A 26,257-nucleotide genomic window follows, 5' to 3' on the forward strand; every position below is an offset into this window, starting at 1 on the left:
GGGAAGAGTGAACCAGAAAAACTGAGTGAACACAGATGAAGCTGTGTCTGTCTCTCCTATGCTGAGAACTGATTACAACAAGGATTTATTTGGAAGCATCTAGGGCTTCATGTGAAAGGGCAGGTACCCATCCCTCTCTTACACAGTTTTGTGACATCTTATGTAGTTAAAAAAACTGTTAGACAAAGAAGGGGCGTGGGGGCGGGTGAGGTGAGGTAGGACACACAGGGTGGAACTTAAAAATCTTGTKCACTAGCAGGTCTGACACAGGGAGGTTCTTTTCCTCCTGTTAGAGAGCTGTGGAAAAGAATTATTTACTTGGGATTGTTTTTTATTCCAAACAGATCTTTTCTCTTTCTAGGATGAAATCTCATATAAAAAAGGTTTTTCAACCCAATGAGATTCGATTCCTTTTCCTTCCCTCCCTGCTTCTCMCCAGTCATAACTGCTGAAATTCCATCTCTCTTGCCTACCCAATATCTGGTAACAGGGAAATGAAAAATGAATGTTCCCTACCTTGACATTTGGAATAGTGCTCTTCTTTGATCTGTACTTGGCTGTCACGTTTCAGGGGTCTTCCATTGTTCCTATGGGCCTGTTTCTTCAGTAGTTTTGCTGCTTCCTTGTCTGAAATATTATCTRCTATCTGGTCTGTGTATCGGCCATAAAGCTGAAGGAGCAGAAAATAAGAAAGATAACAAGGAAAAGGTAAGGCAAATGCTCCTTCACAAATAGCACTAAGGATGATGAGGCAGATCTATCAACAGTCCAAGGTACAAAGCCAAATGTAACCAAGCAGGGATACTGAGGCACAGAAACTCTCAGACAGATGCAGCTCATTTTTAAATTCTGTTTTTCCTTCTRGTTTTCTCTTCCCAATCCCTCCAAAACATTTTCATGTCCTTTTGGAGAGTGGATGATATGATCAGAGAATATTCATTATTTTCTAATGTCCTGAGAAAAAAAGTGACTCAAGATTGAATATTAAGAGACAGCATTTGAACATTCAGAGACAGATTTCTGGAGGTACAAAAGAAGGTCAAAGTAGTTCACATGAGGCCGTCATCCTCAGGGCTGCCTCACAGATTTCAGCAGCGCTGTAAAATGTCTCTGAAGGTTTTGAGAGGCATTACACTCTCAAACAGGCTGCAGGAATGTCCTGCATCTGTTCCTCCTGCTGCCAAGGAATGCTTAACAGGGCACACAGCCTCTGATGGTGCCGTGGAGGAAAAGAAGCAGCAGCATCTCAGAAATATCACAGTCTACTGCACACCTCCAACCATTATTTACCCAAAGCAGCATTTTAAGTCCTCACGTGTCTCCAAATCCTCTGTATTTCCGAATTGCTTAACCCAGACTTTTTCTTCAGACACTAAACTAGAAATGCAACTGGTTAYGTGCAGTTCACAACCAACTACATGTGCTTACCGAGGACATTGCTTACATGGGTCTACAGGAAGCTGGGCAGTTGTGCTGTCGTGTCAATGTCTTCAGCGAGTTTGAAGAACCCTGAGTGTGCCCCCGTGTTTGTTTACCAGATTCCCTGAAGARCAGCTATCTCACCTCACTTTTTCGGAGTATGGGTGGGGAACGGGTGCATTTGAGAAGAAGAGAGTTAGCCTTTCTTCCTTGCATGTCCTTCAGTGAACCAGGTTTGGCTTTACCTCWGACCAGGTTACCTCCTAATGCACTTYCCACCTGTGASAAGGTGACCGTTCACTSCCTCCCCAGCACAGCACCTGCTTCTCTGAGGTTTTCYGAGTGGCAGGAGGAGAATGAGCTATGTTTTGATCAGCAAAATCAGACAGTTTAGATGGAGACTGACAGGACGTATGACAGAGATAAAGCATTACCACACACTTAGGAGACATTTCTATTTGACACTTCCTGCCTCCCCCTTTTGAGGTAACACAAGAGATGTTCCTGTTCCCTTGAGATAAAATAGATACGGAGACTCACAGAAGGATTTACACTGGGATGCACCTTTGGAGGTTTCTAGCCCAAGCCTCTGCTCACAGCTCAAAAACTCCAGATTCAAGTAAGCTAGATGGGGCTTGAGACCTTGTCCAGGCACCTTCTAAACATCTCCAGGGGTAGCAATTACCCAGCTTCTCTGAGCACTTCTTTCAGTGCTCTACCAATTAATATTTCAAGATAACAAATCTGACTGAAGGTCCTAAGTATTTTATTTATTTGCACATATTTCTCAAGAGACACTAGACCCATGTGCCATAACTCCCTTTGGAAATCCTAGTGGATTTTTTTCTTCACAGAACACACATCTATGATTTTTTTAATCATCCTGTTCTAAAGATGGCTCACCTGCTGCCTCTAAAACAGAYTGATCCTATCTGAACAGCTGAAAGTGTCCTTCCATTTATCATTGTACGGGAAGCTACACACATGTAATGCAATTATTAACCACATGATTGCCAACGCATTCTAGGTAAATTAAGCAGTGTAGTCTCTTTGTAGTGAGTAATGGCCATGCTCTGACCCCCATAACACCAACAATGAAATATCAGACTGAAGAATTTAATCTACAGGGTAAACTGTCACCTACAGAATGCAGTTGTGCCTAGCAAACTGATCATTTTTTCTCTTCACTGTGTCTATTTCAGCCAGAAATGCCAAGTACCAGCAGATTTTAGACAAATGCATCTTCACATCACCTCAGCCAGTGTTTCATTGCTGTTAAATGGTCATGGGATGGGTTCATGTCAAATACAACTTAAACCCAACCATGAACTCAAACCCATGTCAAGTATAAGTTTCAAATTAGAATCTTCCATCTGCCAGATAGAACAGCATGACAGTATGAATGCTGAAAGTCCTCATATGGTACCCTAGTTCACTGCTGCTGCCTGGCTGCAAAATGGTGCAGGGTATGGAAAATAGGAGTTAGTCCACAGACATAAAGAGAAGTTGCTGTCCTGGCAAACCAGGTARTTCCAACTCATTTAAAGAATGCTTCACACGTGTGCTTTATTTCTCCAGGATTCTGGAATTATCTAAAATTACAGAAGATTGTGGCACAGAGAAGGAATGCAGAATTCAGAGGATGGCCTTACAGCAAAATTAGGTTAGGCAAGAAATATCCATTCCACTAGAAGATGTAAATCTAAAAATATAACACAGTAGGACTCTGACTGTTCCTTCTTCTGTTGCTCCCTCTCTAACATGAAGAACACAGGGTTTCTGAGCACCAGAAAAAATGAGCACAATTTTATAAGTTCTCAGTTACCACCTAAGGGTTGAACCAGACAAGGTAATATCATGCCTACCTTGGCTAAATGGTGAGAGGGACCATCAAAATGGTGCAAAAACAGCTCAAGGTATAAAATACCAGTGATGATAGATAGAACAGACAAATCCTCCCAAACAAACCAAAAAACAGCCCCCAAACCATCCAGGGAGAAAGCACAACCAGGTAAAGCTCATTTTTTCAACATAGGGTTTATCTTTCCAGAAATTGGGGAAATGTCATTGTGTGAGCAACAGAGGAAAAACTGCACAGAATCTCAGGGSAAACAATACGCCACCATCTCGAACCTTTTCTGGGAACTATTTTCTGAGGGCTCAGCACCTGTATGAAACTGCTCTCCTCCCACAGTCCAAAGCTATTTTCCACACCATTCAGACTGAACAGTWCATTCCCCACAGAATACTCCAGTCCTGAAATCCCTTTCCCCACCTCTGCCAYTGCATCCTGTTTATGATCTGCTGCTCCCAGCCATTGAGGCAGCCTTGGCCTGTGCTTCTCATCCCTCACACTCCTGCCTTGTAGCCATCTTTGTATTCCTGAAATTGTCTTCATTAGGTGATTTTTTTCTGATGGATCACCAAAGAGAAGGCATGTTTGACCTCAAAGGCGAATCCTCCCAAACCTCTGCGTAAGTAAATTTAAATGTCAGTAAAATGTCTTGGTCAGCCTCAGAGAGCCAATGTCCACACATAAGGGACAGGGGACAGCAACCAAGTAACAGTTGTTCCTGAAGAAAAGGTGGCAAAGGGGAAATCTAACAGTAATTCCACTCCCTGAAGGGGTAGAGGGATTAGAGGGAAACATCAGAGTGAGMTTTCTCAGAAGGGCACGGTGATGGACAAAAGCACAACTTGCAAGAAAAGAAAGCCCACACAAAGTAAAACATGTCCCCACGCAGCCCCTCTTGAGGGTGTTCACAAAAGCAGGTGCCCAGTGGGGCTGGGGAATGGTCAGTCTTGCAAATGTTCAGAACGTGCCTGGAAAAGGCTCTGGACAATGTGACCTACCTTTAGTGTCAGGCCTGCTGTGAGCAGGGGCTTGGGCTGGAGAGCTCCAGAGGCTCTCCCAGCTCCCTCTCTCTGYGAGCCTGTTATTCTGCATTACTGCATTGCCTGATTTCTTGTTGCACATCCCTCCCACTGCACCCATCTGTGTACTGCTGAGTGAGCTCCCTGCCAGGAACACCCTTTCTTTAGTCACAAATAGCACAGCTTTCACATACTTCACCAGCTGTAGCTGCTTTCTCATGCAGAAAGAAAACAATACAAAATCCTACAGTGTATGAAAATGCATACTTTTATCAAGGTATGTTACATCATCTATCATACATCTATTATCTGTTWTATCAATTGTCAAAATTATGTATATATTAGAATTATTATCCTACTATTATTATGCTATTATCTATTAACCACTATATGTTTTATCAATTTTCTGAAGGTCCCAGGCCTAAGACCAAGATTTCACTACTCTGGGGCCTGTGTAAACCAAACCAAAACCCGTGTACAACAGAAGACAACAGTTAACAAAAGAAAAGAGCACAACAGAATCTAAATCTCTGTCAAATAATTTTTTCACATGACAGTGGAGAAAGAAATCCTAATGATTACTCTGTGTGGAAATGGATGAAAACATGTTCAACAGGTTGTTTCACATGCTAATAACATGATAATAAGTGTGGATRTTTGTACAAAGTGCACATGCATATTTGTAATTTATCTGCATGTGCATGGATGACTAGCAAAATATATTGACCCACAGCAAGCCTGAYGTAGCCAGAATGTGTTTGCATGCTAAGTTTCATGCACAAATGTACATGCACACATGTACATGACTGTTTATATAAAATATTTCTGGGACACATTTTCCAGTAAAACTATAAACACAACTGTCTGGCTTTCAGACTGCAAATTGCCTTYMCAAATGCATGCTTGCTCAGGGGTGTTTCTGCCTGAAGATATSCATGGGAMTGGCTTYGATGGTCTTCTTGTTCGTACATGAGATCATCTATCTACATGCAGTGGCTGTCATGCCTCTGGAACTGAGCACAGAGACACTCTGGTGTCAGGGAGCAAGAGTGCAGAGCTGAGTTGCAGTGCCTCACTGTGCCATCTGTGCCTGCTGGAGAGTGGTTTTAGGTGTGTGGGACTGGCATATCTGTTGGATATGTGTGCACTGGGATGTCTCTGTGCATGGATGTGCTTTACTCGAGAAAGGGTTTGCATGTCATAGCTCCCCTTACCCCAGCTCACTATTTGCTCATGGCACATGCACACCTTCATGGCACATGCATTTCCTTCACCCCTCTCCCCAGCTCTCCAGCCCTATTTGCACCAGAGGGGGCAGGTGTGATCCCAGTGGAGCTCAGCACACACACACACCTCTCCACCCTGTCCCACCCAGCCTGTGCTCACCCTCTCAATGTGGCTGCTGCAGCCAAAGCACTGCCTTGCATTAGTGCAGATGGAGCCTCAACTACTCCAGTCAGAGCTCTGCCCATCTGGGCTGCTGCTTCCAAACTGGCCAGCAGCAGGGTTTTGGAACACTTTAGTATAGGAGATGTGCAAACTCTCAGATGTTTTAGGCAGTTTCAGAAGAGAAATCCCTGAATATGGCTATGGAACTATTYTCTGATCTTTTGCAATATGACACATTATTATCCTCATTGGGATGCAAATGTCGCTTTTTGCCTATCACTAAATCACGTAAATCTTAAGGAAACAATTACTGCATCCCTCCCTCATCCCCCAATCATTCACCTTCCATGTAGGAGGATTTGTATTCATGTAAGGAGAAACATCCCCTCCATGAATTTCACACTCAMATGCTCTTTCCATCCTTGTTTGACTGGATCCTTCATTGCACCAAAGCAGAGTGTTAGGAAATAAGACACCAGGACTCTGCTGTAAACCCTCCCCTTTGCAGGAGGCTGTCCCAAAAGGAGAGGTAAGGGAGATACAGAGCATAATAGAAGAAAAAGCCAAAACCAGAGGACATCTATGTCCCAGACATTTTTCTGAATTACTACTTGTATGAACCAGAGCAAGAGTCAGGGCAAGTTTAAGGGTCAGAAAATCCCTTACTTACAGCTCCGCTGAGAGTTACCAAAAATATCAATATGCATGTATGGGTCTGTGACCCTGAGGTGCTTTTTGGTCAGAGAAAAGTCACAAGAGAGCTTTACTTCATCTATAYAGCTAGACAGATACCCATCTACATACATCCCTATTCTCTTTGTGATGTACATCACTCTTCTGCTCTACTTAATATCACTGTGCTGCTGAAGGCTGCTGCAGCTTCTCTTTGCTGTAACAAACACATGAATACTCTAGTTAATTTTCCCCATCCCAGCTTGCCCATTTCAAGTCCTGTTGCAGGTGACATGGCAGGTGACAATAACCTCTTGAATGGCTGGTGGTATCCTGGCTGTAAGTCCAGCCATGAATGTCAAAGCCTCACCTGGGAGCTGGCCAGTGATGGGCAGAGCTGGTGGGGCTGGGGATGGACAGAGGATGGACGGGGGATGGACAGGGGATGGAYAGGGCTGTGTGCTCTGCCAGCACTGTTCTGAGAGCCCCAGAGCCGGCGTGGTCCCAGGGAAGCCTGTGCTCTGTGCTGCCACAATGTCCCGGCGTCCAGCCCTACCTGTGGGTAGCTGAGGGAGGTCTCCGGGCAGTGCAGACCGTCCCCTGTGGTCCCGGCCTCGTGTCCTGCCTCTGCAGGAATCCCGTAGTGGGTGCGTTTCTCAAAGCAGACATGGTTGTACTGCGGTGCACCCCCCCACAAAGCTGGCTTCGAGCCGGGCTCCTGCGTTTGGCTCTCTGAGCTCTCCATTTTTCTACTCCTCCTCACGCTCGTCGGCAGCTGAGCGGCTGCTCTGGGCCTTCCCTAGAAGCACCTCGCGCTCTGGCAGAGAGCRTGGCCTCCGCATGTTCTGCTGATCCTTCCTTTCCCTCTCTCCTCAGACCACTCCAACTTGTCCTGCTCCTGCACTTTCTCTCTGCCCCTCCTCCTCCTCCTTGTGCCTCTCTCACTTTCTTCCCTTCCTGCCCAAAGAGTTCAACTATATTTATAGCAGCCTTCCTCACCACATGATTCCCCAGTGCCGTGTCTGATCTCAGCAAAAGGCAATGACTCTGCCAGGATTGAATGTCAGGTGTGAGCGAGAGGGGAACTCCTGAAGGAGAGGGAGCGGGCTGGGGGAAGGAGGTGGTGTGACAGACAGAGCTACAAGCACAGAGGCAGAAAGCAGACAGGAGGAAGCAGAAATTATTATCCAGGATATGTCTCTTCTCTCGCAGCTCCCCATCCCACGCGAGCCCTGTTTGCAAAGGTCAGTGGGCTTCCTCCTGCTCTCCCCACGTACCAGGTGTCCAAAAGACTGAGCAACAATCATAAAGATGCCAGGAGCTATGGTGAGATGGAACAAGATGGGTATGCCTTCAGTGTCCCAAGAGAATTTTTGTGAGTCCACAGTCCACAGCAGCAGGCCCTGATGGAAGAGCCAAGCATCCCTGCAAACTRCTGAGCATTACAGTCTAACCACAACCTTCCCACATGTCCTTATGGGGAACACTTTACACTTCGAAGAATGTCGCCAAACAGCTCTGTGGGTACTCAATTAGAGGTGTACACAGAAATCTGATTCTTCTTGATGCTCACTTTTCCACAGGCTGGAGCRTTCAACAGCTTCTCCTCTCCACTCTGCCCCTTGCTTCTCAGCCAGGGAAAGAAGCAACGAGCTCAGCCAGTGAGCAACCAGCCAGTGACAGGAATGAGGAGCATGTTACAGCAGCATGGACTGGAGACACCTCCCAGTACTGCCAGTGTGCTGCCTATAACCACAGGTATTCTGAGGGCAATTAATTAAGGAGGAGCAGAGAGTTCGAGATCCTGGAAACTGTATACAAGAAAAAAAGACCTCACATGCCAAACTACTCATACTGAGTAAGTAATTTGCAGGTGGGATGTGGTAGAGAGAGACACAAACTATCCTTTTTTGGATCCAGAACCGTGCTTTCATTATTCCATTTTGCAGACCTCTATAAAACATTTATTCTTTTGGKTTTTTTCTGCATGGTCCTTGAGAGTAAGATAAAAAAAGGTCTCCAASAGGAAGACACACTTAGTTTCCCCCATAAACCACCTTCTCTAATGTTCTGGCTAAGATACGGATATTCATTAGCAGTAATATCCACGTGGATAGTGTCAGTCTGTACAAACCACAACTGGAAGCAGACCAGGCAAGCACTGAATATTTACGAAAGCAATATCAGTGCTGCCCCAAAATTTACAGGGTCTCCTGTTTCATTCTCAGTGCTCACTTTAYTGTCAACAAGCCCTGTTTTCTGGAGGAAGACTGTGGTCCACAGGTAGGACAAAATTTGTAATGAATCACCTTTAAAAATAGTTTCTAAGTGACTGTCTAGGAAATCAGAGGAAAAACATTTGGATGCTCTCACAGGTTGCCACCACAAAGGCATTAATTGTTCCCAGTGTACTGAGATGCTTTTGAAAGACCAATGTCACTATGCCTTATATAAAAAATGATGCATAACACATACCATATAGAGTATAAAATAWAAAAAACTGTCTAAAATATAAGGTACGTCATATACAGGAAGCCTAAAGACTGACCACAGTTAAGACCCAACAAACATCAAATCTGTAATGCAGCACCAGATCTTCAGTTACTGTTACATGTACTGGAGGAGAATACTCATCACAGCCACTGCAGAAAACTAATGAGAACCTTTATCTGAAAGTGCACTCTTCTAGCTCTTGTTTTTCAAGAGGCACAAGAATGGCACATTAGAAATTGCTGCTGTATAAAAATGAACCCTCGTCTTCCAGCTAATCAAACTCTACTGTCTGTCTTGCATGATACTGTTGGGGAATTTCCATGGGAAATAATTATATAATAATAGCCTAAACAAGGATGATTCTATCCTGAAAGGCTTTTTTTTCCAAGAACTGTTGCTCTCAGCTTCCAGACTGGCCCCAGCTTCACCTTATCAATAAAAGCATGAAGGACCCTGAGGCTGACAGTCACCAAATGACTCCAGACGGCACTTGAACAAGAAACCTTTTCTATCATTAGGAACGCATCCTAAAAAGCCCCTGAGCCCTCACTTGCGTTTCCCAGAGTGTAATGCACCTCATCCAGTGCACAGAGTGGCAGAGTGATAACTACACAGCTGAGCCTGAGCAATCAGTGTGTGATGGTGTTACCTGTGCACTARGAAAGACCCAGCTCCTCTGGAGCTAAGGACCTAGTGTTCAACTAATCCCCACTTCTCATCAAACAACATCTCTGCCCAAGGTAACAATGACCTCTGTCACAGCCTCCAGCCTCACTGACGCTGGTCTAGTTAAATTCAAAGCAAATGCTCTCTGTATTTGCTCTGAGACCTGCTAGTTCTATTTCACACTCTAAGAAGAACTTGGAGACCCAACAGCTTGTCCATTTCTTCCACATGGCACAGCTGACCTAATGAAAGGTAAAGTTCCAGCTTTACTTATAGGCTTTTCCATATTTTCAGATCTGCAGAGTCCTATTAAACACTGAATACAGGGCACATCCTGAAAAAAATCTGCATTGCTGACAGCAACTGCTGTCAAATCTCCCCTATCACTATTCCTGTAATTTCCTGCCACAGCTCTTCTTCCTATATTTTCTTTAGTGCTCCTCTGTCCTGCTTTTTATTTCCCAGGCCTTGATCTGCACTACCCCCAGCACTCATCAATRGAGTAGTGCTTTGGCTTCAGAGTTTATCAGCAGACTCAGGAGATTAGCACAGAGCTGGAGGAAGATGCAAAAATAAGAGGAAGATGCCATAACTATCTTGCACTAGCCACAAACACAGATGACCCATACATGTGGCTTGACTCCTCAKCATCTAAACCTCTGTAAAAGGCTCACAAAAGTTTCTAGACTGCTCCATGGCATGCAAGAAGAAAGGTACACAACCTTTGCTCATACACCATTTTTTATCCTTTGCATATTACAAGCTTTAGCGGGACTCCAAAACATGTTTCAAGAAGAACATCTGTTTGTGACAGATGAAACTAAAGCTGTAGTCCAAATTAGGGTATTAAGTGCCAATAAAGGAAAGAACAGAAGTTGGAAGAATTGTCACCCAAGGTGGGTCTCTTCTCTAGTCAGCCATCTATTTTTCTCCCWCTTCTTCCCAGTTTTCTCTGAGGTCTCCCTTTCTCTGAGTTTTTTTATTTCTCCCRAATGCTTTTCAGGATGCAGAAATATCATTCCTATCCTTCCCATACTACTGCCTTTATAGTGAAATCTCTGAGAGGCTGTGGAGGAAACGGGGGAGGATTACTGAAGGCCCATGGTCTGGTCCCAGGAGATTTATCACCTGAAATCTCAGTGCTATTAATCAACAGTGACAATCTTAACATTCCCTATGCCCCGCCCACACACTTATCAGACATCATACTAACTTCTGAGACTTCTGCTTATGCTAGAGCTTTTTTTTTTGGTTTGTTCTGTAGCAGATTCACCCTGAAAGATCTAGACCACTTCATGACCTCACTGTGCACAAGTCTTATGGCCCACCAGKACACTTCAGCCTCCTCTGGAGTGAAACACATCTGTTTTTCAGCTGTCACCGATGCTGCGTGCGCAGACATCACAACAGATGGTGATGCAGAGTCCTCAGCCACCCCAGACTGACAGGAGTGGAACCTGCTGAGGCAGAGTTATTGCTGCTTAGAACCCTGCATGCAGGACAGAGAAAGAGTCATTTAAGAACAAAGCAAACATAGTATTCTGTGCTTAAGAAAGCTCAGCCCAAGAGGTCCACAAGTCTGCAGAAGAGATATTATAAAACATAGTCTATGGGACAAAAGAAACCATGAAGGTGAAAAAGGGGATTTTAAAAGAAGAAGAGGAGAAAGGTGACTAAAGGATGACTACTTAAAAGTAACACAGTCTCTAAGAAACAGAGGCAATTAGAGATAAAGCATGGAAGGGCATGAGAGGATGAGATGCTGGACAGGAAGAAGATACAGCAAGCATATTTTACCTCAAGCAATAGCTTCAGATGGAGCAAAAGTGAGTAATAAGGCAGAAAAAATACTTCAGTAGATGTCAGGTAAGGCAATGGTTTCTAGATGAGAACAAAGCTCTTGACCATGACATTTTATTAGACAAGATACCCATGGAGGCTTCAAAGAGCTACTGGAGGCAATTAGAGCTTTGAGAGAGAAAGGATGCTGTGAAAAGGGTTAGAAAGAGGGAGGGAGACTGGAAGAAAAGACAGCTTTTATAGTAAAAGAGAAAAATAGATCATGGACTGAGGATCGAAGAGTAGCAAAAGACAGAAATTTAAGCTGTGCAGAGGCACATAGTAAGCCAGGCTGAATATGGAGAGATGATGACAGAGAACTCTCAGAGGATGCTTGAGAGAAGGGTTGAGTTCACAGCAAAAAGTAAAAAGACCAGAAAGTTTAAGGGCTTTCATCATGGAGAAATAACAAGATAATATGATGATATTCAAGTGGACATGTACTGACTAATACTAGACTGAGTAGAACAGAATTGACAGAAACAGGGCAGATTTTGGGAATCATCAGCTTTTGATAACTCAAGTAGAGAGAGGCAGAATGGGAAAAAAAATCTCACAACAGACATCAGATAAACACTTACAGGAACACAAGGACATGAAGGAGCCATTGAAGTAGATGTTGGAATAGATTAATTTGTAAGGAAACTTGAACAGATCTTGACAGGGCATGAAGGCAGTGCAGTATGACATGATATGACAATATGATCTGCCATGACTTGGCAAAAACCAAATGAGCTTTAAAGGGGAAGGGTTATGTCCCAGTTCCAGAAACAACCCAACTGTGACAGTCTGCACAGAGCACCATATCTGTGTCGACGATGCCACCTAAGGTAAATCAGTTTTTAACTTGAGGTTGTTGTGTCCTACATCCCACTGTGGTCACAGGCTGGAACTGAGAGCAAAAATAACAAGCAGAGAGAACTTAAACAAACCCAGCAACAAGTACAAGACACAGAAAATCAGATGAAAGAGAAGACAGAAAAATTAGGTTTTATAAATGGATCCAAACTCATGCGGAGCTTGAAAGTAGATCTGACTATCCTGGTGAGCTCTCAGGTAAAGAATAACAGGCTTCAAAACTCAAAACAGGACAGCCTTTAGTAGAATAAAAATAAGATCCTTTGATTCTTTTAGATAGAGAAAACTTCAAGCATGTAAGTCAGGAAGCACAGAAATAAATATATAGTCTACGCACAACTCTCCCTCACCCACTGTGACCTTGGCTGCAATTAAGTTGATGACCTTCTGAGCTGCTAAAATTTTGTGCTTACACTCTATTGCCTAGGAGATTGTTTCCATATCTCCACAGCTTGGATGCCTCCTCCCCTACAGCTGCCCCTCTTCTTAAATTGCAGCCCTCAWTTCCCTTGGTGATTCTCTACCCTACAGCACCTCGTAGCTTCTATTAAATAATTTCTTCTTTTCATCTGCTGAAAGGCTTTTCAAACGAAGAGGTGTAATACTGATGGGGTAGAAAAGTGAATGTCTTGTCTTAGGAAAAACCAAGAACAAATKAAATAGGCATAGTATGAATGCAAGTATTAATAGAAGAAAATATTACAAAGTAGTAATATTAGACTGCTGAGAAGGAGAAAACTTTTTCTRACTGGATTGTGAACCCAAAAGAAGCTAAAGTCAGTGAGACCTAGCAAACACCCAATTAACTGATTGAAGTGGATTCAGTGTATTTCTTATTTTCTAGGAGAATAATTTTGCATCACAAACATTCTCTGATGTAGTCAGCTTGAAGACATTTTTAGTGGAAAGGACCAAGGAATATCTAGGAAATACAGACTTATCTCTAATGATCRAAACTTACTAAGTATGCCTCTAAGCTAGTGAATTTGTTATTATCCAGCACAGAGAAGCTACAGCTTGTGGCTTTCTTCCCCTCCTCCCTGTAGATTGCTTGTTGCACAGGTAAAATGAATAATGGCCCATTAGATCTGTCARTCATGCCGTGACACAGCCTGACTGGCACAACGAGTGTGGAAAGAAAGTGCAGTGATGAGCTGTGCAGAGCTGGCCTGCCACAGGCTCCTGGGTTTGAATTGGATTTGGCTGATTTCAAGCGGAGAATGATGCTTCTTATGTAAGGTGTGGCCAGCRAGGAAGATGCGTGGTCATAGTTGAAAGGTTTAGGAGGAGAAAASGCCTTGCAAAGGGAAATTTTTGGGAAAGTTTCAAGGACATGTTTGTGGTGTGCTTGAGCTGGAGTTAGTCAAGAAAAAGGATCTATGAGTAGGGACAGAGTATCTCCAGGAGGCCATGGCTAGGATTAGAGACATGCAAGAAAATTTATTTCATTTTCCTGATACATGTTCAGCTTTCAAATGCCTGAAAAGTAATTTCTTTGAAGCCCTATGATCTATACATCTCTATGAGAGGGTGATCACATTATCTAATTTAGGGCACTTGAGGAGCAGACTGGTTGAAAAGGACAGTCCTAATTTTTATGTACTAGAACTAATGATCAAGAAGTTTGATGCAAGGAAAAAAAAATAATTTTCAGCCAGCTCAGCTCTCTATTCTGGCTGTTGCATGGTCATGTAGATGTCAGTAAAGAGGGGATTGGGAACACACCTAGAAGTGAGGACAGAGACTGTCTTTTCTGATTGCARCCAAGATATAATCAGTAATGTTTGGGTCTTGCTTACATGTCAGACTTTTGTGATGATTAGAGCAAATGCTATGAACTACTTACACAAACTCTGTGGTTGCCATGTAGTTGTTGCTGGCAGTACAAGTTTGTTCTGTGCCATCTCAGATAACCAGATCCAGGATGTCAATAGAAGAATTGTAGCACAGATGTGTTTTTCACTACCATTGAATATTTTTTAATATACCTTATTTACTAGGACAGTTATACTTGTAAATCTTGTACAGTTTTGACTGAGCTTCCTGTTTGCCTTCTCCTCCCCCCCATCTAAATTCAGATACCCATACAAAAACTCCTAACCCACAGCAGGGGTCTTGCCAGTTTTTCATAAAACAATCCCTGGTGGTAATATGAGATAAAGACTAAGGTAAACAGAGGAAAGATAGTATTTCTCTTGGCAGCCTGAATAATAAATCCATCACAAATGAGGGCAAAGAAATTCCCCTGCRGCAATAACCTTTGCTGTTATCACTGGCTGTGGATACAGGGATGACAGTGAGAGTCAGCATGACATTCACTGGGCTCCCTCCCTCTTCTCTCAGCCCCTTGCTTTGGCTTGTAAGAAGGTGCTGGGGGAAGGGAAGAACTGCATCAAGCATGTGCATTAGGCTGAAGTACTGGGCCACTCTTTGGCATGAAGGCTGCAGGAAGACTTTTCTCTATCAAACTTATTAAACTAGAGTTGACACACACCTACCAACAAGAGCCAATTTTGATTGCMACAAGGGAGAAAAGGTGCAAGAAGTGCCCCAGAGCCATGAGGGGAAACAGTCTCCAGATGTCAAAGATAGGTAGCCTAGTATATCAGGCCCAAKATATAGATACCCTAGTATATCAGGCCCAGGACAAGATAAATCAGCAGAAGAAAGTTCAGGAATTTCCCCATAAATGGCATTGTGTCCCAGGGCTGGCATTTAATGTCCATGAATCTAAAAGTATTACCCTGGAACAGAAGTCCAGGAAGGGGCAATACATCAACACTAGAAACTATTAACCAAGGACAGGAATGCTGGAGAGATGATGGGCCAGTGAAAAAGAGGGTGCAGAGAAAAAATGGTGGAAACTTTTCTGACTTYCACTTAAGTTGAGAACTGAAATTAGTTATATGAGCTGCTAAACTCAGACTCAGACTGTTCATTAGAAACTAAACTCAGTTCTCAGACTGTTATGAGAAATTACATATTTCTGGATGTTGTGCTTGCTCAAGACCATTGCTCACAGTCTTGTTCTTGCAGGTGTTCAGAATCGGCAATAGTCCCAAAGAGTATTCTTGTGTGTGGTATCTTGTTCAAACACTGCCCTTGGTCTGGGGTGTATATCAAATTTTATCTATCTATATCCATGTTAGGTCTATGGCATATTTTGATAGGAATGAGTCAGTAAACAAAAAAAAAGCAGAGACGGACTTGGTGAAATGTTTCAAATCCCTCTGACTCTGCTGCTTTTTCCTGCATCAAGGGAGAGAGTTGTTGCTGTCTGACAGGTGCACTGGCTGGGCTGGGGACCTTTATTTAAGAAGAAAAGGGCAAAAATGCCCCAGACTACTGGGTTTTGGGCATTATGAGGATCATGGGCTTCCACAAGTATGCAGGCTCCTCAGACTCACCATGCTGAAGGACAAGCTATGCCACTTGCTGAAGTCTCATTGCTCTGGAAACAAGATGCAGCTGACCCTTGCCAGGGCAGCTTAAAACCTGCTCTTGGTCAAGGAGGAAAGGGATGTAGAGGGTGTTGCTGTGGTGCATCTCTGAACCAGGGGAACCACAGCTCTGGCTACAGAACTTGCTGGTAAAAAGCACAGCTGGTACCAGTGGCACCACCCCTGTAAGCCAATATGTTCCTCACCCCGCTTCCCTCTCCCTCCAAATAAAACCACTCAAAACACCATCATTAAATCCCATGGGATGGAGGTGAGGTCTCTGTAGGGGCAGGGTATTCTCCTTGCTTTGGTCAGGGGGATTCTCCATTGTCTTCCTGCAGGAGATCTCCACCAATCTAACTGTACTTTGTGGTTGGACCACTTGGACAGACATGCCTTTCTACACAATTTCATATTGAGTTTTGCCACACTGACCATGACAATCCTGTCCTCTCTTGACCTATAGTCCTGAGTGCTGGGGAATATGATCATTGCACTGAATCAGCTGCTGAGCATTCAGATCTGTTTAGAAGTGCATTAATATCTTTAATATCTGACACCAGGTCAGTCAAGACTACTAGAGGTTCTGAAAGAGTCCCTTTCCCAAAGAGAAATCTTTGTGGAAGGTTTAGGAAAGGGTGTTCCAGGGTTTCTTACCATATTCTATTAATCCTTTACTCCATTATTACATTACCTATTTGCTATATAGCATTCAGGAGGTTTCCCACAGTGATGGGACAGTAGAAGTAGACAATAAAGATGACATAAARCAGCTCAGAGCTAGAACTAATGGGGAGTGAGAGGTCCCATGGGGAAGGATTTCTTGTAGATATTCTGACTCTTTCTGAGGGCTTGCAATGAGGGGCTACTAGTCAGGATGGAAMAAGAGGCTGTCTTTGAGCTCTGCAGAGAAAAGGCTGCCTGTCACACTGTGCACCTGTCTAATCAAAAGCCAGTGATGCATCAGACCCTGACCTTCTTAGTGTCCCTTGTTCTACATTTCCAGACAAAGTGTCAAGTCTGGTCTTTTATCTTTTGGTATGAGGCAGTTATAAGAAAAACAAAAATAACTTTTCTAGGGTCATGGCTTAAAAGTAGTTGATACTGCTTTTGAAATATAGCTGGGTTAAAGAAGAGAGAAGACACAGAAATTCAAGATTTTTCAGCATTGTGGCTTGAACCTTCACAACTGTCCCAAAACTGAGTGGCATAAATAAAGGATGGTCATAGTCCCTTCCTTGCACCAGCTCTGATATGTYTGTCCTGAGCACTGTGAAAGGTAAACTGATGGAAAACACTCATGTCTTCATGCAGTTAACTGCTCCGAGGCATACTCAGAGTGAGTTCACTGCAGGTCAGGGAAGCAGCATTTAAACACAAAGCTTAAATGACAGTGTGTGCTGTCAATAGACCATGTCAGCCACAATGTACATGCTCAAATGCAGGAATGAAACACACKTGCAGGCAAGAGAACTTTGCTTAGCTTTTGCTTCATCTTCCCAGGAGTAAGATTTCCATGTACCTCTGGAATAAAGTTCCTACACCATRCTGTTTCTTCTGTCACTACTCTGTTGCACAGCTGCCATATGTTTAATTCTGTTTTTGCCTTCACCATTCCTGGAAAGCCAAGGTAAACCTACAGCTCTCTTGCTCTTTGAGCCAGGAGTGTTATGGACTTCAAACTAAAGGAAATGAGGTTTCCAACATGCCCTGTTTCTATATGGAATTGGAACCAAAAGCAGCCTGCCCTCAGTACCACGTCTTCTACCACTGATAACAAACTTGGTGCCAAGCAGAATTAATATCAAATACCTCTCTGCTCTGGATAAGGGCTCAYAGGGTGACAGTAAGATATTCAAAGGAATAAAAACAGACTGACTGAAGAATTGTACAGAGCTTTAACAGGATGAYTGAGAAATAAAATTACAAATGAAAGAGTTACAATAAATCTAAAGTGATTAACGAGGAACAKACATTCTAGCTTTGCACACACAAGAATTGTTCAACTATTTAAGCTCTTGCCATGTAAGAATAAAATCTTGGTGTTACACAGAATGGTCATAATAACCTCTTGGGCATTTATTTAGAAGAATGGTTAAGAAGTAGGAAAATAATACCTAATTAAATATGATGTGCAAGTACATCTGAGTAATGTTTGACTTTCTGTTTCCCTTAGTCTCAAAAAGAATATAGAAGAACTGGAAGAGTTTCAGAGGATGGTCAAATTATGAAATAGCTGCTGTGTGAGAAGCAGTTAAGTGGACTTGAACCTCCCAGGCTGGAAAGGGCAATGAGGTCTGAAAAAAAGTTAAGTATTGAACAACATGAAGAAAATTAACTGTGAAGGTTAATTTGGCCTCATCTCAGGAGGTAGGGTCTTGCTCTATTGAAGTCACAACTCTTTGGAATTTAGATGCAGGAAAACCATTTTAATTTGCTTTTCTGTAATAGAAGTAAATGACAGCTTTGTGTGAGTCATTTAACAACAAGGGTAGATAAGAGGGTTCATTACAGACAAGGAATTAAAAACACATTCTGTGTCATATTTAGAAGACAATAATCTTGTAGACCAGTAGGTCACTTGCACTGCMGTTCCTCTGAGTACTTTAGTTAATTACAGAATTACTGAATATYTGAGCTTTCGATGGAACACCTGCTGTCTTATCCAATACCATGTTCAAGCAGCGTCAGCAGGAGAAAGTTACCTTMGGCTGTGTCCAGACAGCTTTTAGATGTCTCCAAGGATGGAACAAGAACTCCAAGCAAACCTGTGACAGTGCTTGGGCATGCAAAAGCCTCTTTGTTTGCGTTCAGACAGAAATTCCAGTGTTTTAATTTGTGCCTGTTCCGTCTTGTCCTGTGACTGACTGGGCACTGCTGAGAAGAGAATGGCTCCACCATCTTCAGTCTTCCATTAGATAACAAGATCTCCCCTGAGCCTTTGCTGAACAATCCCAGCTCTTTAGCTTTTCCTCAGATCTGAGATGCTCCAGTCCTTTCATCCTTGGCCTTTTGCAGAACTCTCCTCAGTAGCTCTGTATGTTTTATGAACTGGAGAGCTCAGACCTGGACACAGACTCCGGGTACAGGCTCATCACAGCTAAGTGGAAGGATGTGCTGCTGATCACAACTGCTTGAGCCCTGGGGTTCAGCCAGTTCAGTTTTCAAACCACCTCAAGGTCCACTTGTTCAGCCTCTGCTTAATCAGCTTTACTGTGAGAATGTGGTGGGAAACAAAAGCATTGCTAATGTAAAGATAAACATAATCCACCGCTCTTCCTTCATCCACCAGGCTGTCTCATCTGATCACCGACCTATATGTTAGTTAAGCATAACCTTCCCTTCACAATTCCATGCTGGCTACTCCCAATCATCTTTCTGTCCTTCACGTGTCTGGGAATGGTTCCCAAGGTGAGTTGCTCTATCACCTTTATGGGGATTGTGGTGAAGTGGGCCAGCTTGTGGTTTGCTGGACTTCTTGCTCCTTCTGAAGATAGGAGTGATTTGTTTCCTTCCTGTCTTCTGTAACCACTCTGAATCCCTATGACCTTTGACTAGAGAGTGGCCTTTCAATTAAATTGACCAACTCCCTTCTGCTTGTAGGTGAATCCCATCACATTCCACGGATTTGTGCATGCGCAATTTGTTTAAATGCTCCCTGTCCTCATCCTCCTCCAATGAGGGTCCTTGTTCTTCATCATCTTCTTTAGAATAAGACTGCCTTGATTCTTTAGAAGAGGGCCCACGTTTTCCATTGCCTTCATTTTGCTGCTGATACACCTGTAGAAGTCTTTCTTGTTGCCCTTCATGTCCCTTACCAGATTAAACTCCAGATGAGCTTTGGTTTTCTTAAACTCATCCTACACATGTGGCTGGTGTCCCTAGATTCCTCCAAGGTCACCCGTCTGAGTTCAGTCAGGAGCTCCTTCCTAATTAAGGCAGGCCTCCTGCTGCCTTTGCTCGACTTCCTGCTTATCAGGATGGATCATTCTTGAGCTTGGAGATGATTCCTGTACATCAACCAGCTCTCTTGGACCCCTCTTCCCTTCASGGCCATTTCCCTTGGGATTCTTCCAAGAAGATCCCTGAAGAGTCAAAGGGATCTCCTGAACTCAAGGACTGAGATCTTGTTTTGAGCCCTTCTTTCTCCTCAAATTCAGAATTTGTCCTGGATGTTCATACTCCTAACCAGTGTCAGGTCCAGCAGAGCACCTCCTCTTGCTGTCTCCTTGATTATCTGTGTTATGAACTTGTTGGCAATGCACTCCAGAAGCCTCCTGGGTTATTTGTGCCCTGCTCTTACTCCTCCAGCAGGTTGCTTCCTGGGACTGTGAACATGACCTCTTCCAGCTGTGTGAAGAAAGCATCATCTAATTCTGAAAAGCTTACCTAGGCTGACCACATACTCAAAAATGGATGGTTATTTTTCTCTAGCTGTTAAAAACAGTATGTTCGTCCTCACAGTTAAATACTTGTCATTTTTGTGACTGGAGTTCAGGCAAATTCTCTTCAACATCACAGCAGAGATCTGGGTAACTCCAAGTCTCAGGATATAGTCATCCATATTTACTATAGTAGTTAACATGCTATCAAAAGATGTGTATGCTAGACATGCACAGGTAAGACTAGTTGGACAAATTTTAATCTGAAACCCCCCCCTTGTGTGGGGCTGCACAAGGTAATGTTCCCTCACAGCACCGAATCAGAAAACAACCTACTGCATGTAATTTGTCAGAGTTTTCAGAGCTTCAGGCAATTATTTCCTTTAAAAAGGTGTAGGTGCTACTCACACTCACCATAGCACTGTGCAATAGACAAAGGAGTTTTGTATTTTKATGTATTTTTATATTCCACCCTCAATGCTGAGAGATGATAGGCAAACATTCCTGACCCATGATCTTTTACAAATACATTGTGGGAATGGATGATTGTCAATCCCGACAGCCACTTGGTTCCTTTAAGAGCAAATAAAACCAGTTTCTTCACTGAGAGTCAGGAATTTCTTGTAGAGAGAAATGGCTGAGTTTTAAAAACATCAGCATATCCTTCAATTGTGCCCATGTCCTTATCAAGGTCCAAAGACTGAAGTGTTTGTTGCAATCACAACTCATGGACGATCTCTCTTCTGCCTCTGTGTTCAGTGGTGAAAATTGTATGATTAACAAGTATGAAAATATTGTATGTCTTCCTGTGCAAAGAAACAGCAACAAAATCTGGTTCCCCCAAGAAGTTTTATGTCACTAAACAGCAAATATGAAGCCTTGAAATGAGCAGATTCTAAAAAGGTAGTGTCCAACACTATTAAACTTATGTCTGTCCTGCTTCTGTGTTAAAAGTTAACAGTGACCATTGTATCATACAGGTACRTGGAAGTTGTTCCATTGACACTGACAGCAGCAACTTCCTTCTATTTTGCTAAAGTAAACATTGACAAAATAACTTATTTTTATGTAATGCTTTCTGCCAGCTTCTCTTCAGCGTGCCCAAGTTCTTTGCTGTGATTTTGTGGAGATTCACAACAATAGTCAACTTCACCTTGAGGATTTTTATTTGCCGTGCATTTCTGTATTGATGAATTATTTCTCATCTACCATACTTTGTATGCCACCTGCTGTACAGCTGGGGCAGTAATCTCTGTATTCCAGTTGTACCTCAAATGCCATTGTTGAGAATTTTTACTAGCAACAGGTTTATCTGTTTTTAATGCCAGGAATTCTAGTACATGGGCTTCCCATACATATATCCCCTCTTCCAAGTTTGCCTGAAATAATCTAATCTTCTATATTGCTAAAGTAGAATACACCAGCTATCAAAATGATTATGTATTTTCTTTGTCCATGTAAAAAAGCTTATAGCATGCAGCTAACCTATTAGGTTTCACCCAAAAGTGGGATGCTCCCATATGACACTCACACATGAACAAGTTTTTTTACTTTTTACAGTACAAGATAAATAGCAAGGTTTAGACTGATCAGCATRCTGCCAGCCCTTAGGATTTGTTTGGGCAGGAGGCCTGTACAATTCATTGGAAATCTTAATTTTTTTAGCATCATAAATAAGGGACATTTTGCTGGACAAACTCACTGAAGAATGTTCTTACTTCTACTGTGCTACAGTTGTGACAGCTTTCTCAGGAATGGACAACTGCAGTGCTGAGGGAAAATGCCACTACTATCCAGCCAGCTCCTGAGCTGTGAGGGCCCCACTGTGTACCTGGACACTTTGGGCAGTTTGGATATAGCATATTAAAACTTGTCATTCTGGACACCTTCACAACAGAGCCCAATACCTGAATGATTTGGAAATAAGTGAAAATAACTATTTTTCGCAAGTAGCAGAGAAGGTCCGCTGCACCCCCTATCCAGGGTGTGGTGTCTGCAGGCAACCCGCTACTCTAGAGCTGTGACTGCTCCCACAGTTCAGTACAAGGACAACATGGGCAACAGCCAGGCAAAGAAAAGCCTTTGGTACATTTCTGTTGCATGTGCCACRGTCAAACCAAACCTTCTCCATGGGAAAAGCATTTAGGTCAGGAATATACAGCACTGATGTGGAGCTGTGGGTGTCACCTCAAGAAGCCTTGMCTGGAGAGGCTGAAGRAACAGGGTTTATTCACCCCAGAGARGAGGCTGAGGGCATCTATTTGCTGTCTGCCATGACCCAGAGGGAGAACATAGACAAGACAGAGCCAGGSTCCCCTTAGAGAGGCACAAGAAAGGTGCAAGAGGCAACAGCCATGATTTTGAACAAGGGAAATTCAGGACTGAGCAGGATGTTGGAYTAGATACTTCCAGAGTTCCCTTCCRTTCTAGATACTTCAATAATTCTTGGGTTTTTTTGCTTTGATGGCGACAAAATCAAAATACTGGCAGGCAAACTCCCATTATTAACAGAACTAGAGAGACCAGGTCTGCTAGCAATATACATTGGAAATGAGAAAATTTCCTGAAGYAGCTGCTATATCTCACAGTGGAGTTTATTGCCACAACAAAATACAGTAAAAATTCCTATCCTTATCTTTTAAACAGGTAGGGCAGCTCTGAACATCTCTCCCACACAGGGATGGGCTGAGGAAAATTCCTTTATTTCTTTTCTATTGTCACTGTCAGCAGTCTACATCATGCCATGTACAACTTGGCCCCATGTTCATCTGMATCTTTTGTCCTCTCCAGCTTTGGAATGGGCAATACAAATCTGCACAAGTGGTATTTCTCATGACCTCAGTTCCCCAGGTCTCTTCTGCCTTCTAACATTACTTTCTGTATGATTGACAACATCTTCACAAAGAAAAATAGGAGAGGGGAGCTGTGGAGGATCCCCCCTCTGCCTTGGGACAGCGCATGGAAAGGGTCACATGGGATATTTTTAGAACAGAATCCAATGGCAGTGATGTGTGGAAGGCACAGAGAAAAACACAGCTGTGAAACCTAACACTTGGCCTCATGTACACTGAGAGCAAGAACAGCAGAGAAAAAAAGTGAGGAGACCCAGCAGAAGACAGGAATGAGGAGAAGGTATGTGAGGATAACAAGAGAATGGTAAAAGAGTAAGTGACAAGGAGGCGATGAACATCTAGGAAAGAAATGGCTAAAAGTGATTGTTGAAAAAAATAAAAAAGAACCAGGAGCAGAAAAAACAAACAAACAAACAAAAAAAACAAGGCCATATTACATAAAGAAGCAGAGAGACTTGAATCATAGAAGGGATTTAAGGACAAGAAATGGCCAGCTGAGTCTCAGCACTCCCACGTAGATGATTTGTGACCTTGAAGGCTGACCAGCAGCTACCTCATTTACCATCTCTCCTCATCCCAAGGTATAAGGGTTTCATAAGTGACTTAACCTGTGAATTGTGCTGCAAYAGATTTTCTAAATGAGAGGAAAACAATAGCTGTTCCCACAGTCTTTGAAGCCAGGCCATGACCTACTGTCTCTTTTTCCCTRCTGACCAGCATGCCCAGAGAGCAGCGGTTCTTTGTGCCTGGAAACTGATGTACGCAGTGTTAGTTCAGAAGTGTCCTCTGCTTCTGCTCACMCACTAAACAAGAAAGAGCCAACATGACTGAGTACGTGAACAGATGTAATGCTGATACTTGAGAGGAGCCTGCTCCTAAAGATAGCATTTTAAGGTGTAAATTGCTGAGATACTCAAGTCCTGAAAGTGTCTGGTATCCACTTGAGGCAACAACATCCAGAATTACAGTCCCCTTTTCACTTGCCACTGAATCCTTATAAATGTTCTTCATTTTGCTCATTTTGAGAAATAATTTATCTTCAATTGAGATTAGTGATTCAGTGCCTTCTTTGCACTAATGCCTGGATTAGATCCAGCAGTTAGCTGCTCCAGTAACTAGCTGCTACTCTGCCTTTGATCCCAAAGGACTCGAGTATAGACAGTCATTCTCAAAGAATTCCTAACTTTAGAGTCATCTCTAATGAAACAGGTTGTAGCATGGCTGCCTCCTTATCATAAAGCTTATCAGGGATGGGGTGAYTTAAATTCAACAAAGAACTAGTCATTTGGGGTTTACCTATGCAAGTACTCGAGGAATCAAACAAATATGATTTATGACACAATCCTGTCCTATCCAGGAGCCTAAAAGAGCTCTTAATGGCAAATATTAGAGGTAAATTTATTAATCAGTTGGTATAACTGATATATATATTGGTATATATTTCTTTCTCTCACAAATAGAAATTTAGTAATGGACAAATATTTTGTTGAAGACTTGCTTTAGCTCAAGTTATACAAATCATACTTTCTGAACTCAAGAAATCTGGTGCAACTGTGACTTCCYGCAAGCATTCAAGAAAACTCTCATTAGTCTGTGTACTCTGACTAGTCTAGYTCTACACTGAAGAACCAAAACCTAAAAACTGTAGAGAATCCTGAGTTTGTGATAGTTACAGAAAAAATATAGCCATTAATCCAAGTAGCATACTTAGTATTTCTGCATCTTGTGCTGTCTCATGCTCTCCTCTTTACCACTGCTTTTGTTTGTGTTTGTTGTATTTCCTTACAGTTCAGTACCTCATGCAATCATTACATGTTTGTTTATAGCACAAACAGGTCATGGCAATCCCTTTACGTCCCACATTAGGCTCATACTGAATGCTTTACTGCTGATGCTACTCACTCCTGACACTGAGAATGATTCTTTTTTATATTTAACTGCAGGAAGTCAGGCCAAGAGAGATGAAATATATCCTAATCCAGCCTTTCCACTGTAGTGATTGGCTCCTTCAGCAATATTAATACTTTATAGGTGATAAATAGCGTTCTTAATAAAACACTGTTGAGCTGAGGGTGTGTGCTTGCGATGTGCCTACGTGGAGCACTAGGAAATTTACCTTCATTATGTAAGTCTGGATTTGGAATCAAGATTTCAGTCATAAAGGGCTGTGTGGTCACACTAAAGATCACACAGTTCTTCATCCATCTGTAAGGCACTGTGTCATACACAAGAGCAGTGTTCAGCAGATTTCTGACTGAAAGCTACTCTCAGTTCTTCACCTCAGCTTACTGCTCCCAAAAAAACCATACCTTCTCYTTACTAAACTAGGTGCTCTAGAAACGAAAACCAGAAAGGGTGGCAACAGCCTGCATCCAAACACCTTTAAAACAAAACAGTACAAAATCCTACTGAGATGTGCTCAAGAGATGCCAGTGAGCAACATGTAAAAAGTCTCCATATTTCTTCTTCTTCTTTGCAGTAGCTCAAAGAAGATAGATTTCATTTTTATCTCAGCCCCAACAGAGTCTTATTTCTAAAACACTGCCACCAAAACTTCRCATGCTCAGGTACAAACAGGCCACTCTCCACTTTTAGAGGCTGGGATTTGATTCATGCTGTTCCTTAGGCAATTTGGGCTGTRKGATGCTAATTCTCACCTCAGAGACSAAAGGAGRAGGCTTTTTAGGCACAGTACAAACCTCCACTTGTCCAGTAAAGTGTGAGGACTCACGGAGATGCAAGCAATCTTAGTTCTCCTAGTAACTCTTTAAAATAGCTAAAGCAGAAAAAGGCCAAACAGTCTGCACATCCAAATACCTACAACCCAAAGCAGTGCAAGACCTCGCTGGGATGTGCCCAAAGGATGCCTTAGAGCAACATGGTCCACGCTCTCACAGCGCCTGTAAACACCACTATGGCAGAATCCTAACCACATCTGGGAGCTGTAATGAAGAGCAGGGAATGGTTTCAGTGCCTCATCTGTGATTGTCTGGAATAGAGAAACCCATTCACAACCAGCAGGTGCAGCTCTGCAGACTCAGCTCTGTCACTCCAGCATTTTTAACCAGTCTGATGATGCCAATTTTTCACCCATGGGGATTAAGAAGTATTTCTTTACTGWAAAGAGGAGAATATAGCCACATTCTCAAGTGGAGGAAGCCACTATTGGATCATGTGCTCAGGCAGATCTCTCCCAGAGTTCATCCAGTGCAAAAAGGGAAGGATATTTGTAGGCAAAGAAAGCGTTCAGCCCCTTAAGCAGAGCAGGGAAGCCAGCTCTCCTGTAGGAAACATTCTGTGCTGCTGCAGGTATCGTACTCACCAGAGTTTCTTGGTATCGGAACGCTTTCGTTGGAGAGGCATCCCCAGTCAT

At 42.9% G+C, this 26,257-nt stretch overlaps 1 protein-coding gene across 1 annotated transcript in view; it reads right to left on the reverse strand.

Moving 5' to 3' along the window:
• Positions 1-26,257, reverse strand: part of CLCN1 (chloride voltage-gated channel 1) — a 55,682-nt gene extending 29,425 nt beyond the window's left edge. The window contains exons 1-3 of the mRNA XM_057368304.1: positions 26,207-26,257; positions 6,911-7,153; positions 517-670 (exon numbers count right to left, since the gene is read on the reverse strand). Coding sequence (XP_057224287.1) covers positions 517-670; positions 6,911-7,153; positions 26,207-26,257 — 448 coding nt within the window. The remainder of the gene's footprint in view (positions 1-516; positions 671-6,910; positions 7,154-26,206) is intronic.

The sequence above is a fragment of the Malurus melanocephalus genome, unplaced genomic scaffold (assembly GCF_030028575.1).
Source record: "Malurus melanocephalus ecotype Western Australia unplaced genomic scaffold, MMel_1.1 scaffold_89, whole genome shotgun sequence".
Lineage (NCBI taxonomy): Eukaryota > Metazoa > Chordata > Aves > Passeriformes > Maluridae > Malurus > Malurus melanocephalus.